The 14,086-nt window shown below is 32.0% G+C and overlaps 1 protein-coding gene across 1 annotated transcript; it reads right to left on the bottom strand.

Annotated features, from left to right (window-relative positions):
- On the bottom strand, nt 8,949–12,184 carry LOC107623988 (tryptophan synthase beta chain 2). Its single transcript, XM_016326406.2, has 7 exons — nt 11,994–12,184; nt 11,437–11,563; nt 11,125–11,325; nt 10,565–10,781; nt 9,673–10,210; nt 9,480–9,578; nt 8,949–9,387 (listed from the first exon to the last, which is right to left on the bottom strand). The coding sequence occupies exons 1-7, from the start codon at nt 12,058–12,060 to the stop codon at nt 9,131–9,133; spliced, it is 1,506 nt and encodes a 501-aa protein (XP_016181892.1). The 5' UTR covers nt 12,061–12,184; the 3' UTR covers nt 8,949–9,130.

Here is a 14,086-nt window from a genome sequence, read left to right as displayed (position 1 = left end):
TAATAAATTTATATTGTTAGTTTATTATTTAATATGAATTATTTTTTACGATATATCTATGTTACTGGACTCTTAGTACGTACCAATTATGTATAATTTATTTCTTGAGTGTACCGTTAAATTATCAAATTATATTATTTCTTAATACTGAATTTTTTACATATACAGATACTCTCACAATAACACTGGAGCTGGTTCAAGTAATATACCAAACGATTCAAATATGGGTAGGAATTCTATATTTATATTTATTTAATTAATAATATTTTTTTTTTAAATTTTGATTCAATAAATTTTTTATTATTGGCCTAAATAATATTATTATAGATATTAGAGTAATTACCCAAATCAATCCCCGAGGATTTTAGAATCGGACATTTTAGTCCCCAAGAAAAATTAATACACGGATCAGTCCCCAAGGTTTTACTCCGGCAGACAAATCAGTCCCCAGTTCATTTTCCGGCAGAGTAATTACCCAGATCAGTCCCCAAAGATTTTAAAAACGGACATTTTAGTCAAAAAAAAAACTAATGTACAAATCAATCCCCAATTTTCTCTCTGTTAGACATAATAGTCCTCCGTCCAAAATTAATAAAATTATTATTATTATTATTATTAATTGCACAATAATATTGTACTATATTTTTTATATTTTTTAGACAAAAATAATAATAAATTTATTCATTAAATTCTTATATATATATATATAGTCACTCAATAATAATAATAATAATAATAATAATAATATATTCACTGTTTAATAATATATATATTTGTTATTAATCTGTAACAAAAAAAAACTTAATAGATAATTTTGCTATATTTTTTTAACTTTTTTTCTACAATTTAGTTCGCCATTTAATTTGAATAATTACTACAATATCTCTATGTTACTGTACTCTTCCGAATGTACTCTTAAATTCTCAGCCTACATTATTTTCATGTTAAGAATAAATTTTTTAAATATTTAAATACTCATAATAAAAGTGAAACTGAATCAAGTAATAGACCGAATGGTAATAAATATGGGTAGGACTCCTGTATATTTACTTAATTAATAGTAATTTATTTTTTCATAAATTTTGATTCAATAGATCTTCCATTATTGTTCTAAAATGTTCTCGCGCCGTATCATTATAAAAAAGATTATATTAGATATATGTTTAATAATATAATTGTAGCTTAAATTTTTTCACTGTATAACAAAAAAAATTAGTTGATAATTTCGATATTTTTTTAATACTTTTCCTTCTAAAAAATAAATATATCAGAAGTGATTATTTTTTTACTACATAAATTTAAATTGATAAATTTACTATTTCAATATAATTATTATTATGCTACCAGTTTAATATAATTTTTATATTCACGATTTTTCAATTCATCATTGATAGGTACAGATATATTTAAAAAAATAAAAAATACATATAAGATGAAAAAAAATTAGTTCTTTCTTGGTAAGAGAAAAAGATAGAACACTATCTTTGTACGTAAAATATTGGGGACAAATTAAAAAGGTAAAAGAATGATGAAAATATTAATTGGGTAAGTAAATTAAAGAGAAAAAAAAATATAGGTGGAAGTTATACGTGAATGTAGTAACTACAATAAAACTAAATGAAATTTGTAACGATTGATGTGATGAAAATTGAAATAGATGGTATTGAAGGTAAAAAAATAACGACAGCAAGAGAAATATAACAAAGTGTATTGAGAAGTAAAAAAAAAAGTAGTAGAATGGATGAAATTATAAAAAAAAAATAAAAAAGATATATTCTTTATGATTACAAAAAAATTCTAATAGAATAATTAGAATGAAGATAAACTGCTAGTCAGACCATTAAAGTACAAACATACTCAAAATAACACTATACAAACAAAAACTAACATAAAACTAAACAAAATATAATTTAAATGAATACTTCAATATAATAAGATCTATACAAAAAATTATTTATCACTCCTGGTTAAACACTTGTTGGCTTCTAATTATTCTTTTTCTCATTTCATATATGGCCATGAAAATAAACTTTTTGACAGCGTCTTTACCTAGTTTAAGATGTCACAAAAACTTATTTAAATAATTATTCCGTACAGAGAAGAGTTCATAAGATAAAGGAGAATTAGAAAAAAATAAAAAAATAAAAAAAGAGAGATTGTGAGAGTAAAAAATTGAATAGAAGTTATGCGTAAATTTTTGTAACTGTTAGTGAAATTTGTTAGTGAAATAAGTAACAGTAAAATATTTTTGAATTTTTTTAGTAGGGTTAAAATAAGAAATAGAAAATTGGACACCAAACTCCCATGTATTAGCATTATATATTGTTATAGATATACAATTTAATATAAAAATATTGTAATATTGAATACCTCCCCTATTTTTAACACTTATTTGTAATCATTCTTAATCTTTCTCTAAATCTAATATGTCAACTTCTATGTCTCTAACTAATAACATTTTTAAGATTTTTTTAAAATTTCATTTAATTTCAAAACAAAATTGTAATTTTTATATTGTTAACTCTCATATTCCCTCTATATATTGTTATAGATATTTAATTTAAAGTACATTAAGATATTATAATAATATCTATAACAATATTATTTAGGACAATTATGGAAGGTTTATCGAATCAAAACTTAAGAAAAAATAAATTATTATTAATTAAATAAATATACAGGATTCTTACCTATATTTGGATCATTCAGTCTATTACTTGGACCAACTTCACTATTGTTATTAGTATCTGAATATTTAAAAAATTTGTTATTAGCATGAAAATATATTGTAAAAGATAATTCATATTAAATGATATACTAACGGCATAAATTTATTAATGGATGTATAACTTAACTGGCACGCCGCCTTCTGGTGAAGTATTGCTGCCTCTGTTTTTCGCTCATGTTTTGTCTTCGTCGCCACGCATAGTCTTGCCAAGTCGGTCGACCACTTCCATTGGTATCCTGTCAACGGTAATTAATCAAAACAAACATATAAATATAGTTTCACACTTTTATTTAATGACAAAAAACAAATTATATTAGATGAAGTAAGAAAGATGCATGAAAAGATGAATGGAAAATGAAAGAAGTTTTTCTAGTAATAGCAACGTAAAGTGAGAGAGAATAAGGGAAGAAAGAGATAATTATTATAGAAGAATATGTGTTGTTAACGGTGGAAGTTTTTTATTTAAAGTAACCGACGCATGCATGTACGGAGAACTTCTATCATTAAGGGCAATATTGGAACATAAAGTTGGACACCAAAAACTCTGTTTTGGCATTATATATTGTTATAGATGACTTTGAGTTAGATAGAAGAAGATAAAATAATATTGTAATAATTATTTTATGAATTATGTTATTTGTAGATTTGTAGATAAGTGATGTATGTGTTCATTATAATTAAATCATTTTCATATTGTTATTGTTTATAGATAGGTAATATATGATTATTTTAATTTGAACATTTTTATATTATCATTGATTATTCTATATTATTATTTTTATGTTATTCGAATTTAAAATTTAAAAATTTATTAAAATAATTAACTTTAAATCCCATAAAAAAAGCGGCTGAACAGGCACGGTAGTGCCTGTTAAGCCGCTAGTATATATAATGGCAAAACCTGTTTTGGTGTCCAAAAGTTTTTTTCCCATTTTTATCCTTTTTAATAACCTACCCCACGTCAGTTATTCCGTATTACAATATTCTCACTATGTCATCTTCATTCACGTTCTCTCAATTTATAACAATATATAATGGCAAAACCTGTTTTGGTGTCCAAAACTTTTTTTTTCCATTTTTATCCTTTTTAATAACCTACCCCACGTCAGTTATTTCGCGTTACAATACTCTCACTACGTCATCTTCATTCATGTTCTTTTTTATTTTATAAATCCACGTAACTTCTATAATAATTATCTCTTTCTTCCCTTATTCTCTCTCACTTCACGTTGCTGTTACCAGAAAAACTTCCTTCATTTATCATCCATCTTTTCATGCATTTAAACCGCTAGTAATTATATAACGACTGTTTTAGTAGTTTTTTTTTTTTAATGCGCACAACATTTTAAAAAATTATTAATTGGAGATCATCATAAATAAATCAATTGGCAATAAGTAAGAAAATAAATCTTTATTTCTTAATGTCTACAAATTGCATTTAATATTTAGGACAAAACATAAATACACAGATAAAAAATATATATATCTTCTATACAGATAAAACATTGTGAGGGAGAGAGAAAGAAAAGGAAGGCTAAGAGTTATTATAGGAAAGTTTTATTTCTATCCGTTGAAATTATAGCATATAACCACTATATAAACGTTTGTAGAATTTCAATTCAATCATTATCAACAATAACAACTACATTCACATCTTCTTTTTCATATTATTATTATTATTATTTTATTTTATTTCCTTTTCTCTTTAGTAATTATATAGCGAGTGCATTATTGTGAGTAGTATTCAATTTCATATTACTTTGTAGCTATTAGAAGTCAAAATTCTGCTGCAGACTCAACAATTGGTATCAAGAGCCAACGTTATATTATTCATTATTTGAGTGGTAAAATTCAATTTTGAATATAATGGCTTCTACTAGTAGTAATGTCAAAGTAGGCAAATATGAAATCGAGAAGTTCAATGGGAAAAATAATTTTTCCTATTGGAGGATGCAGATGAAAAATCTGCTTATATCACAAAAATTACACAAGGCACTGGCAGGAAAAGAGAAAAAGTCGGAGAAAATGAAAGACGAGGATTGGAAAGAATTAGTTCTTGAGGCGCGGGCTGCAATAATCTTATGCCTTGAGAGGGATGTTGCTTTTTTGGTAAATGAAGAAGTAACTGCAGCAGGCGTTTGGTTAAAGTTAGAGAGTAACTTCATGACGAAGACTCTAACTAACAGGATCTACTTAAAATCCAAATTGTATACATGCAAGATGGAGGAAGGCACCTCAATCCGAGAATATATCAATAAGTTTAACAGGATCATATCAAACTTAAAGGATATAGATGTGAAGGTTGATGATGAAGACCAAGCACTCATATTGTTACTTTCATTACCGAAGTCCTATGAAAATCTGGTGCAGACATTGATGCTGGTGGGTAACACTCTGACCATGGATGAGACGAGGGCATCACTTTTAGCGGATGATCTACGTAAGGTTGCTACAAGTGTAATGTCATCTTCAAATAGAAGAGAGTATAATGATCAAGCACAAGAATTGTTCGCGGCTAGAGGAAGGACTAATGAAAGAGGAAAAGGTAATAAGCGTGGAAAGTCTAGGCCAAAATCTAGACCTCACGCGGAGAGAACATGCTTTAGATATGGTGAGGCTGGACATTTCAAAGCAAATTGTACAAATAAGAAGATAACTTTCAAGAAACAGAACAACGACAACCCAAAAGAAAAGCAAGAAGCAAGCTACGTCTCAAATGATGAGGAAGATTGTTACTCTATGACAGAACAATCTTATGAAATCTTCGATAAGTGGATTCTTGATTCAGGAGCCTCTCACCATATGTGTCCAAATAGAAAGTGGTTTACTACCTATGAAAGCATAAATAGTGGCACAGTTTTAATGGGCAATGATCATGCTTGTAAAACTGTGGGGTTGGGTACTGTAAGAATCAAGATGCATGATGGTGTCGTAAGAACCTTAAAGGATGTGAGACATATTCCAGACTTGCAAAAAAATCTGATCTCCATAGGTTTGTTGGAGAAAAATGGTTGCAAAATAGTTACGAAAAATGGGGTACTGAAAGTTGTTCGTGGTTCTTTGGTAGTGATGAAAGGAGTTCGTCACGGTAATCTTTATTCTCTTTTGGGGACAACGGTTATAGGTGAGTTAGCAGTTGGAATCGGTGGAAGTAGAGATCAAACAGATTGCACGAGAATATGGCACATGCGGCTTGGACATATGTCAGAGAAAGGTCTATCATTGTTTTGTGGATAAGGTTTGCTGAAGAATATGAAGAAACCACAAATGGAATTTTGTAAGCATTGTGTGTATGGAAAGGCACATAGGGTGAAGTTTTCTACAAGCAAGCATAAAAGCAGAGGGTTGTTAGACTACGTGCATACTGATGTTTGGGGCCCGACTAAAGTTACTTCCAAGGGTGGTTCCAGGTATTTTGTTACTTTTGTTGATGATTATTTCAGGTATGTTTGGATTTACTTCCTCAAACATAAGAATGAGGTATTCGATACTTTTAAGCGATGGAGAGCAATGATTGAAAACCGAAGAGGTAGGAAGCTGAAAACTCTATGATCTGATAATGGCACAGAGTATACGGATGAGACTTTCAAGGAGTTCTGTGACCGAGAAGGCATTACAAGACACTGGACAGTTAGAGAAACACCACAACAGAATGGAGTCGCCGAATGACTGAATCGTACGCTACTTGAGAAGGCAAGGTGTATGCGCTCTAATTCCGGGTTAGGCAGAGAATGGTGGGCAGAAATCGGTTGCTACAGCTTGCTACATAGTGAATCGATCCCCACATTCTTCTCTAGATGGAGACACACCTTATAAGGTATGGTCAAGGGAACATGCAGATTACGAGAAACTCAGAGTCTTTGGATGCACAGCCTATTATCATGTCAAAGATAATAAGCTTGATGATAGAGCTAAGAAGGTAATCTTTTTGGGGGTATCCAAGAGGGGTTCAAGGCTATCCCCTTTGGAGTGTAAATGATTCTAAGTTTGTAATTATCAGGGATGTTACTTTTGATGAATGATCTATGGTAGCTTTGTCTAAAGATGTGGTGCCAGATGATGTTGATGTTGGAAAAACTTCAAATACTCAAGTGGTGGAGATAGAGTCTAAATACCAACAAATAGACTCTAATAATGTTCAGGTGGAGCATCCTAATGCTACTCGAGATGATGCAGAGGATGAACTTGATCATGAGAAAATTCAACGAGAAAATGCACATGTATTACAACAGCAGCAGCAGGATTCTTTGGCATCTACTAGGCCAAAGAGGAATTATAAATCTGTTCAGAAGTTTGGGTCAGACAAGCCTTTGAGATATTATGGGCAGCTAAACTTGGTAGATTATGCACTCTCAGTAGAGGATGATGAGCCGGTCACCTTCAAACATGCTATCAAAGACAAAGATAGAGAGAGTTAGTTGGTCGCTATGGAGGAAGAGATGCAATCTCTTCATTAGAACAAGACATGGGATGTGGTCTCATTGCCCGTGGAAAAGACTGCAATTGGTTGTAAGTGGGTGTATAAAAGAAAAGAAGATCCTACTAAGTCAGATAGTACAAGATTCAAAGTTAGGTTAGTAGCAAAGGGATTTGCACAGAAAGAAGGTGTTGATTACAATGAGATATTTTCTCCAGTGGTGAAACACACTTCCATACGAGTGCTTTTAAGTCTTGTCGCTCATGGTGATCTTGAGTTGGAATAACTAGACGTGAAGACTGCATTCTTGCACGGTAACTTAGAGGAAGAAATCTACATGTATCAACCTGAGGGTTTCAAGGTTGAGGGTAAAGAAAGTCAGGTATGTCGCTTAAGGAAATCGCTATATGGATTGAAACAATCTCCTCGGCAATGGTATAAGCGATTTGACTCCTTTATGTTAAAACAAGGTTTTTCCAGAAGTAATTATGATTGTTGTGTATACATTCGTAAGCTTCTTGGAGGTAATTATATCTATCTTCTATTGTATGTGGATGACATGCTTATTGCCTCTAAGAGCAAGGTAGAGATAGATATGTTAAAGGTTCAACTTGGTAAAGAATTTGAAACAAAAGACTTGGGTGCTGCATGAAAAATATTAGGCATGGAAATTAAAAGGGAGAGATCAAGCCAAAAATTGTTCTTGAGCCAAAGAGGATACATTGAGCGCGTCATTGAAAGATTTGAAATGAAAAATGCTAAATCGGTAGTAACGTCGTTGGCTCCACATTTTAGGCTCTCTGGTAAACAATCTCTCACAATAGCAGAGGATAAGGCTTACATGAAAAATGTACCTTATGCTAGTGCAGTCGGTAGCCTAATGTATGCTATGGTATGTACACGCCCAGATATTTCACAGGCAGTAAGTGTTGTTAGCAGGTTCATGGCAAACCCGGATAAGGCACACTGGGAAGCAGTCAAGTGGATATTAAGATACTTGAAGGGCACCATTGACACAGGTTTATGCTTTAGTGGAAAATCATGTCAAATCAGCGGCTTTGTTGATTCTAATTATGCTGGTGATCTAGATAGAAGACGTTCTACGACTGGTTATGTATATAAAATACAAGGTGCTCCAGTTAGTTGGCGATCGATGTTACAAGTTACAGTGGCACTATCTACTACAGAAGCTGAGTACATGGCAGTAGCAGAAAGGGTGAAAGAAGCATTGTGGCTAAGAGGTCTTCTAGATGATTTTGGGGTTGAAGCAAGATTGTGTGGATCTGAATTGTGATAGTCAAAGTGCAATTCATTTGGCTAAAAATCAGGTTCATCATGCTCATACCAAGCATATTGATGTTAGATATCACTTCGTGCATGATGTTATGGAGAAATGTGACATTTCTCTTGTAAAAGTACACACGGATGAAAATCCCGCTGACATATTGACTAAAGTGGTGTCAGGAAGCAAATTCCAACACTGTTTGAAATTGCTTAATATTGTTCCATGTTAGGCAGTCATTGTCAAATGATACAACCGAATACGAATACCATTCTTTGATCGTCCAAAATTTGCGTAGATTTCAAATTGTGAACGAGGTGGAGAATTGTGAGGGAGAGAGAAAGAAAAGGAAGGCTAAGAGTTATTATAAAAAAGTTTTATTTCTATCCGTTGAAATTATAGCATATAACCACTATATAAACGTTTGTAGAATTTCAATTCAATCATCATCAACAATAACAACTACATTCACATCTTCTTTTTCATATTATTATTATTATTTTATTTTATTTCCTTTTCTCTTTAGTAATTATATAGCGAGTGCATTATTGTGACTAGTATTCAATTTCATATTATTTTGTAGCTATTAGAAGTCAAAATTCCGCTGCAGACTCAACAAACATGAATTATTTATCTGTGTGTACTTGTATCTTCTCTCAACTATCAAAGCTTCCAAATAGTTAATCGCTGTTGGTACTGCCTCTTAAGCTGTGATATGAGGAACATTGGCCAATGAAGCCTTCATCTTTTCCTCTGAGAATGAGAGATCAACCATGTTACCCTGCAAGTACTTCTCATAAGCTGGAAGATCGAAATGCCCATGTCCACACATTGCTGTCAGAATAACCTTTGCTTCACCGGTCACTTTGCAATGAAGGGCTTCCCTAATGGTTGCAGCTATGGCATGAGTTGGTTCAGGTGCTGGTATCAACCCTTCACTCCTTGCAAATTGTATAGCACCTATAACAAAAGAACATCCTATGTGATCTTATCCAAACCTTTGTCACAATGGTTGGAATTAAAACGAAAATGTTTGGTAGAATTAAAATTACCTTGAAAGCACTCAATTTGTGGAATTGAAATTGCTTCCATTAATCCCAACTCATAAACATGTGAGATCAATGGTGCCATCCCATGGTAGCGCAAGCCCCCTACAACAAGTAACACAATACATAACTGTTAAGGCGATCAACACTTTCTTTTGTTTTTCTTTTTCTTGCATTTGAATTAGTTAACTTTTCATACCAGCATGAATTGGATCAGGAACAAAGTTGTGTCCAAGTGTGTGCATTTTCATCAACGGAGTCATCCCCACCGTATCACCATAATCATAAGTATACACTCCTTTTGTCAATGAAGGACATGCTGCAGGCTCAACTGCTCTAATGACAGGGTTGATCTTCTTGTTAAGCTTCTCGCGAATGAATGGAAAACTAAGTCCTGCGAAGTTGGATCCGCCGCCGGTACACCCTATGATGATGTCAGGGGTTTCTCCAATGGCTTCCATTTGTTTAAGGCACTCTTCTCCTATAACACTCTGGTGGAGCAGAACATGATTCAGAACACTCCCTAAACAATACTTTGTATCAGCATTTTTCGCTGCAACTTCCACGGCTTCTGATATGGCTATGCCTAAACTCCCTGGGCTTGATGGATCCTTTTGAAGCATGCTTTGACCTGCCTCAGTGATCATTGATGGAGATGGGTGTACCTTTGCTCCCCATGTTTGCATCATCAGTCTCCGGTATGGTTTTTGATCGTAAGATGCGCGCACTTGCCACACCTAACCAAGTTATATATGACAATTTAGTCAATTAAGTCAAATTATCTATAACGACTCTCAACTATTAACTTTACATGAAAACAACTGCACGTGAGTTTTCGCCTTTAAAAAATCTAAGGTTCTAATGATACTCAAAATATTAGGAGAGAAGATAAACAAGAAAGTAACATTGATAACAATTATGTACAGAATGCACCATTACTTTCTGGTTTAGCTAAAAAATTAGACAAATAGTTGAAACGAGAAAAGTGGTTAGTAAATATTCAAGAAAATCTAAAATTGAAGAGAACTCATAAGATTAATCGGCTAAATTCTTGAAGGAAATTGGAATTCAAATCTGCATAAGCCCCATACCTCACAGCCAAGGCCAAATAGACTGCAAGCGAAGGCTAATGCACTTCCCCATTGTCCAGCACCAGTTTCTGTCACAACATTCTTGACACCTTCTTGCACATTATACCAGGCTTGTGGAACAGCAGAGTTCGGTTTGTGCGATCCGGCCGGGCTTACGCCTTCATACTTGTAGTAAATCCTAGCAGGTGTTTCTAGAAGCTTCTCCAGCCTCTTAGCTCTAAAATCCACAAGCCAATACATGTAAGATTCCCATGATTACAGTAAGAAGAGCACCAATAACTAACTAACTATTTAACTGTGTAACGAACTATGACAGCTAAGCAAACAACTAACCGTGTAACTAACTATGACAGCTAAGTAACTGACTCTAATATATAGCACTAAAGATTCTAGAACCTTCTATTCCCATCACAAATTGACCTGAACAGAAAGGAAGACACATATGTTGTACGAGGCATAACTTTTGAATAAGTCACAACTCTATGAACAGATATAACTTTTCAAACATAGCTTTTCACATATTTTGAAAATATATCTCACAATATGTTGTTTAGATCAACCTGATAAGAGGCGTAGGGCGCCAAAGGCTGTAGATATCGCGGACTTCATCCGGTATATCGATGAATCTGTCACCGGTAACTTCCTGTTTGATTAGTTCATCTGGAAAAAGAGGTGACAAGTCTTCCGGTTTGATTGGTTCATAAGTCTTGGGATGCAACGGGGGAGGAGGCTTAACCGGAAGATCCGCAATTAGATTGTACCTGTTCGAATATATTTAGGATATTATATAATATTAGGTATATTTCGTATTGATTTGATGTTTATAACTCAAGAATAAACTTGATTTTATCTAAATATAATTCTAACTCTACCATTGGTGAGGGATTTCGATTGATTTATCAGAACCCAAACATGATCTTACTCTGCAGCCATTTGAAACTCTCAACTGAATTGGCTTTGCTTTCAAAGCAAAGCTCTGAAGAAGCCATTGCTTTTCAACTGAAAAAGTAGGTAACAGGTAAGCAAAACAATTAATTAGATGCACAAATTTTAAAAAAAATTAAAAAAAAATCACAAATCTGAAGACCTAAGACTCAACGGTCCAAAATTAATCTAAACATTGATTTTAATACAGTTTGACTTCATACAAATTAATCATAAGTATGATAATCCGAAGGCTGAAAAGAAAAAAAAGACAAAAAAAAGGTTCCAACAAATCTCATGTTTGGCTTAAAATGAACATACATATATATATTATGAGGTGCAATATGTTTGACTTTTGAAACAATGTAATTAAGAACATGACTTTTGATATTCCTATGCATCAGTTTTTCTAGAAATGGTTTATTCTTCCTGCAGTCCTCGGATGAATCTACTTTTTTGGAGATGAAAAATTAAGGATAAGTAAGTTTGGTGATATAGAAAATACCTTTAGAGTGGAAGAATGGTGAAGTAGGAAGAGGATTATTAGCAGAGAAGAGAGTGTGAGTAATCATTTTTATGTTTTTGTTGTTTCAGTTTGGAACTTCAGATCAAGGAAGAGTTCAGTTCACACAAGACAAGTTGCGGTGCTACGAGTTAAAATGAAAATTTTGAAGACTATGATGCCGTAGAAAATTTGTCAACGTTGGAGGATACAAAAAGTTGTAGGGGTACAGGTGTCAAATCATATCTATTGCCTTATTGGGTATTTGGTATACAACCTATTTAACAGGTAAAACTTCAGGTAAAAACTAATGTGAAGTCGATTTCACGTGAAGTTGATGGATGATTTGACTGCCAATGACTTTCAGGAATTAACTCCACGTGTTAACCTTTGTATAATTGCAAGTTTGCAACCAGTCAATGAGTCAAGCACGTTTTTTTTTTTAAATTTGAAGAAAAGACACCCTTATGTCAAAATTTAGAAAAATTATTAAGTGCTGTTGGTGTAAATTATAATAAGTTATTAATAACTATTTATAATAAAATTATTTTAGTATATATAATATAAATTGATTGAAAAGAATAAATTATTTTATTTTATTTTATTTTCAGAATATTTAATAATGATTCATAAATAGGCTAAAAAATTTTGATATGGGAGTAAAATAAGTGATATATTTTAATATGGTAATTTTTGGTATTTTTTAAAATTGTGGGAGTACACAAATCGGACCCTCCGATTTGTGTTTAAAAAAGTGGAAAAAATTCAGAGTACACAAATCGGAGGGTTCGATTTGTGTTAAAAAAATTGAAAAAATTCAGACTTAAATCGGACCATGCGAGTTGTTTGATTTTAAAATTTTGCTTAAGAAATCGCATGGTCCGATTTGTGGTTGAGCAAATATGAATTTCTGAAACTAGAAAACGGACCCTCCGAGTTGTTTGTTGTTATCAATTTTTTTATGAAATGGAATATATAAAGCAACTCGGACCCTCCGAGTTGTTCCACTTACACCACATGGCCGTAAAGCACCTATATTCCCCATGTTCGAGTTTAACACCACTTTTACTTCCATAATCAAATTAAAAAACCGTCATAAATACATGTTAAAATTTTGGTTCTGAATACTTTTGAGTTTGTATGTCAAGTCTTGTTAACATGTGATTTAAGAGTATATTTTAAGAATATTATAAAAAATTATTTATTAAAATTTATTAAAAAATAAATATTTTTATATTTTCAATATATTATTTGCATAAAAAATTTAGAAAATTTTTATTATTATCCTCATAAGTTTCTAAAAACACATTCTTTTCCTTCTAAATATGAATTAGCATTTAAAATTTGGATGCTTATCTTTATTAATATTTAATTTTTTTTTTACATTCATTTTCTTGCTAAGACTTATATTTTAAAATTAATAATGAGCAATAATGTTAATAAACGGTAGGAAATACTATGGAACCGATTTATTTATATTTTGCTGATGTGTAAACTAATATGTGTAAAAATTTTGAACATATTTAGATAATTTAATTTTATATAAATATATAGTTAAATAAAATTGTAAATAATGGTTTTTTTATTTAAATAAAGAAAAGGAGAAAATGACAAATAGGTCCCTGACCTTTTGTTCCGCAGACATTTTCGTCCTTGACCATTGAAAAATACTTTTAAGTCCCTGACCTTCACAAAACTTGGATAGATCAGTTCCTGACGAAGATATTTGGACGGATTGACAGAGGCATTTGGACGGAGGGACTGATCTGTCTAAATTTTGTGAAGATCAAAGACTTAAAAATATTTTTCAATAATCAAGGACGAAAATGTCCACAAGACAAATAGTAAGAAATCTATTTGTCATTTTCTCAAGAAAAGCCTTGCAAGTTGCAAAGGCAGCAAAGCACATATTTTCCGTCTTTAAACCTTGTTGATACGAGTAAACGAATAAGTAGAATAAAATAACTGCCATTCTCACGGAGTTAAGTAGTTAACAGTTTAGTGGTGGCAGAAAATTTTTTTTCCCATATATGAAAATTTTATTCTCAAAATAAATAAAATTCAAAATAATTTACAAATAAAATCGGCTTCACAAA

This window comes from Arachis ipaensis, chromosome B10, assembly GCF_000816755.2.
Source record: "Arachis ipaensis cultivar K30076 chromosome B10, Araip1.1, whole genome shotgun sequence".
Taxonomy (NCBI): domain Eukaryota; kingdom Viridiplantae; phylum Streptophyta; class Magnoliopsida; order Fabales; family Fabaceae; genus Arachis; species Arachis ipaensis.
This window is presented reverse-complemented; position numbering and strand designations above follow the sequence as displayed.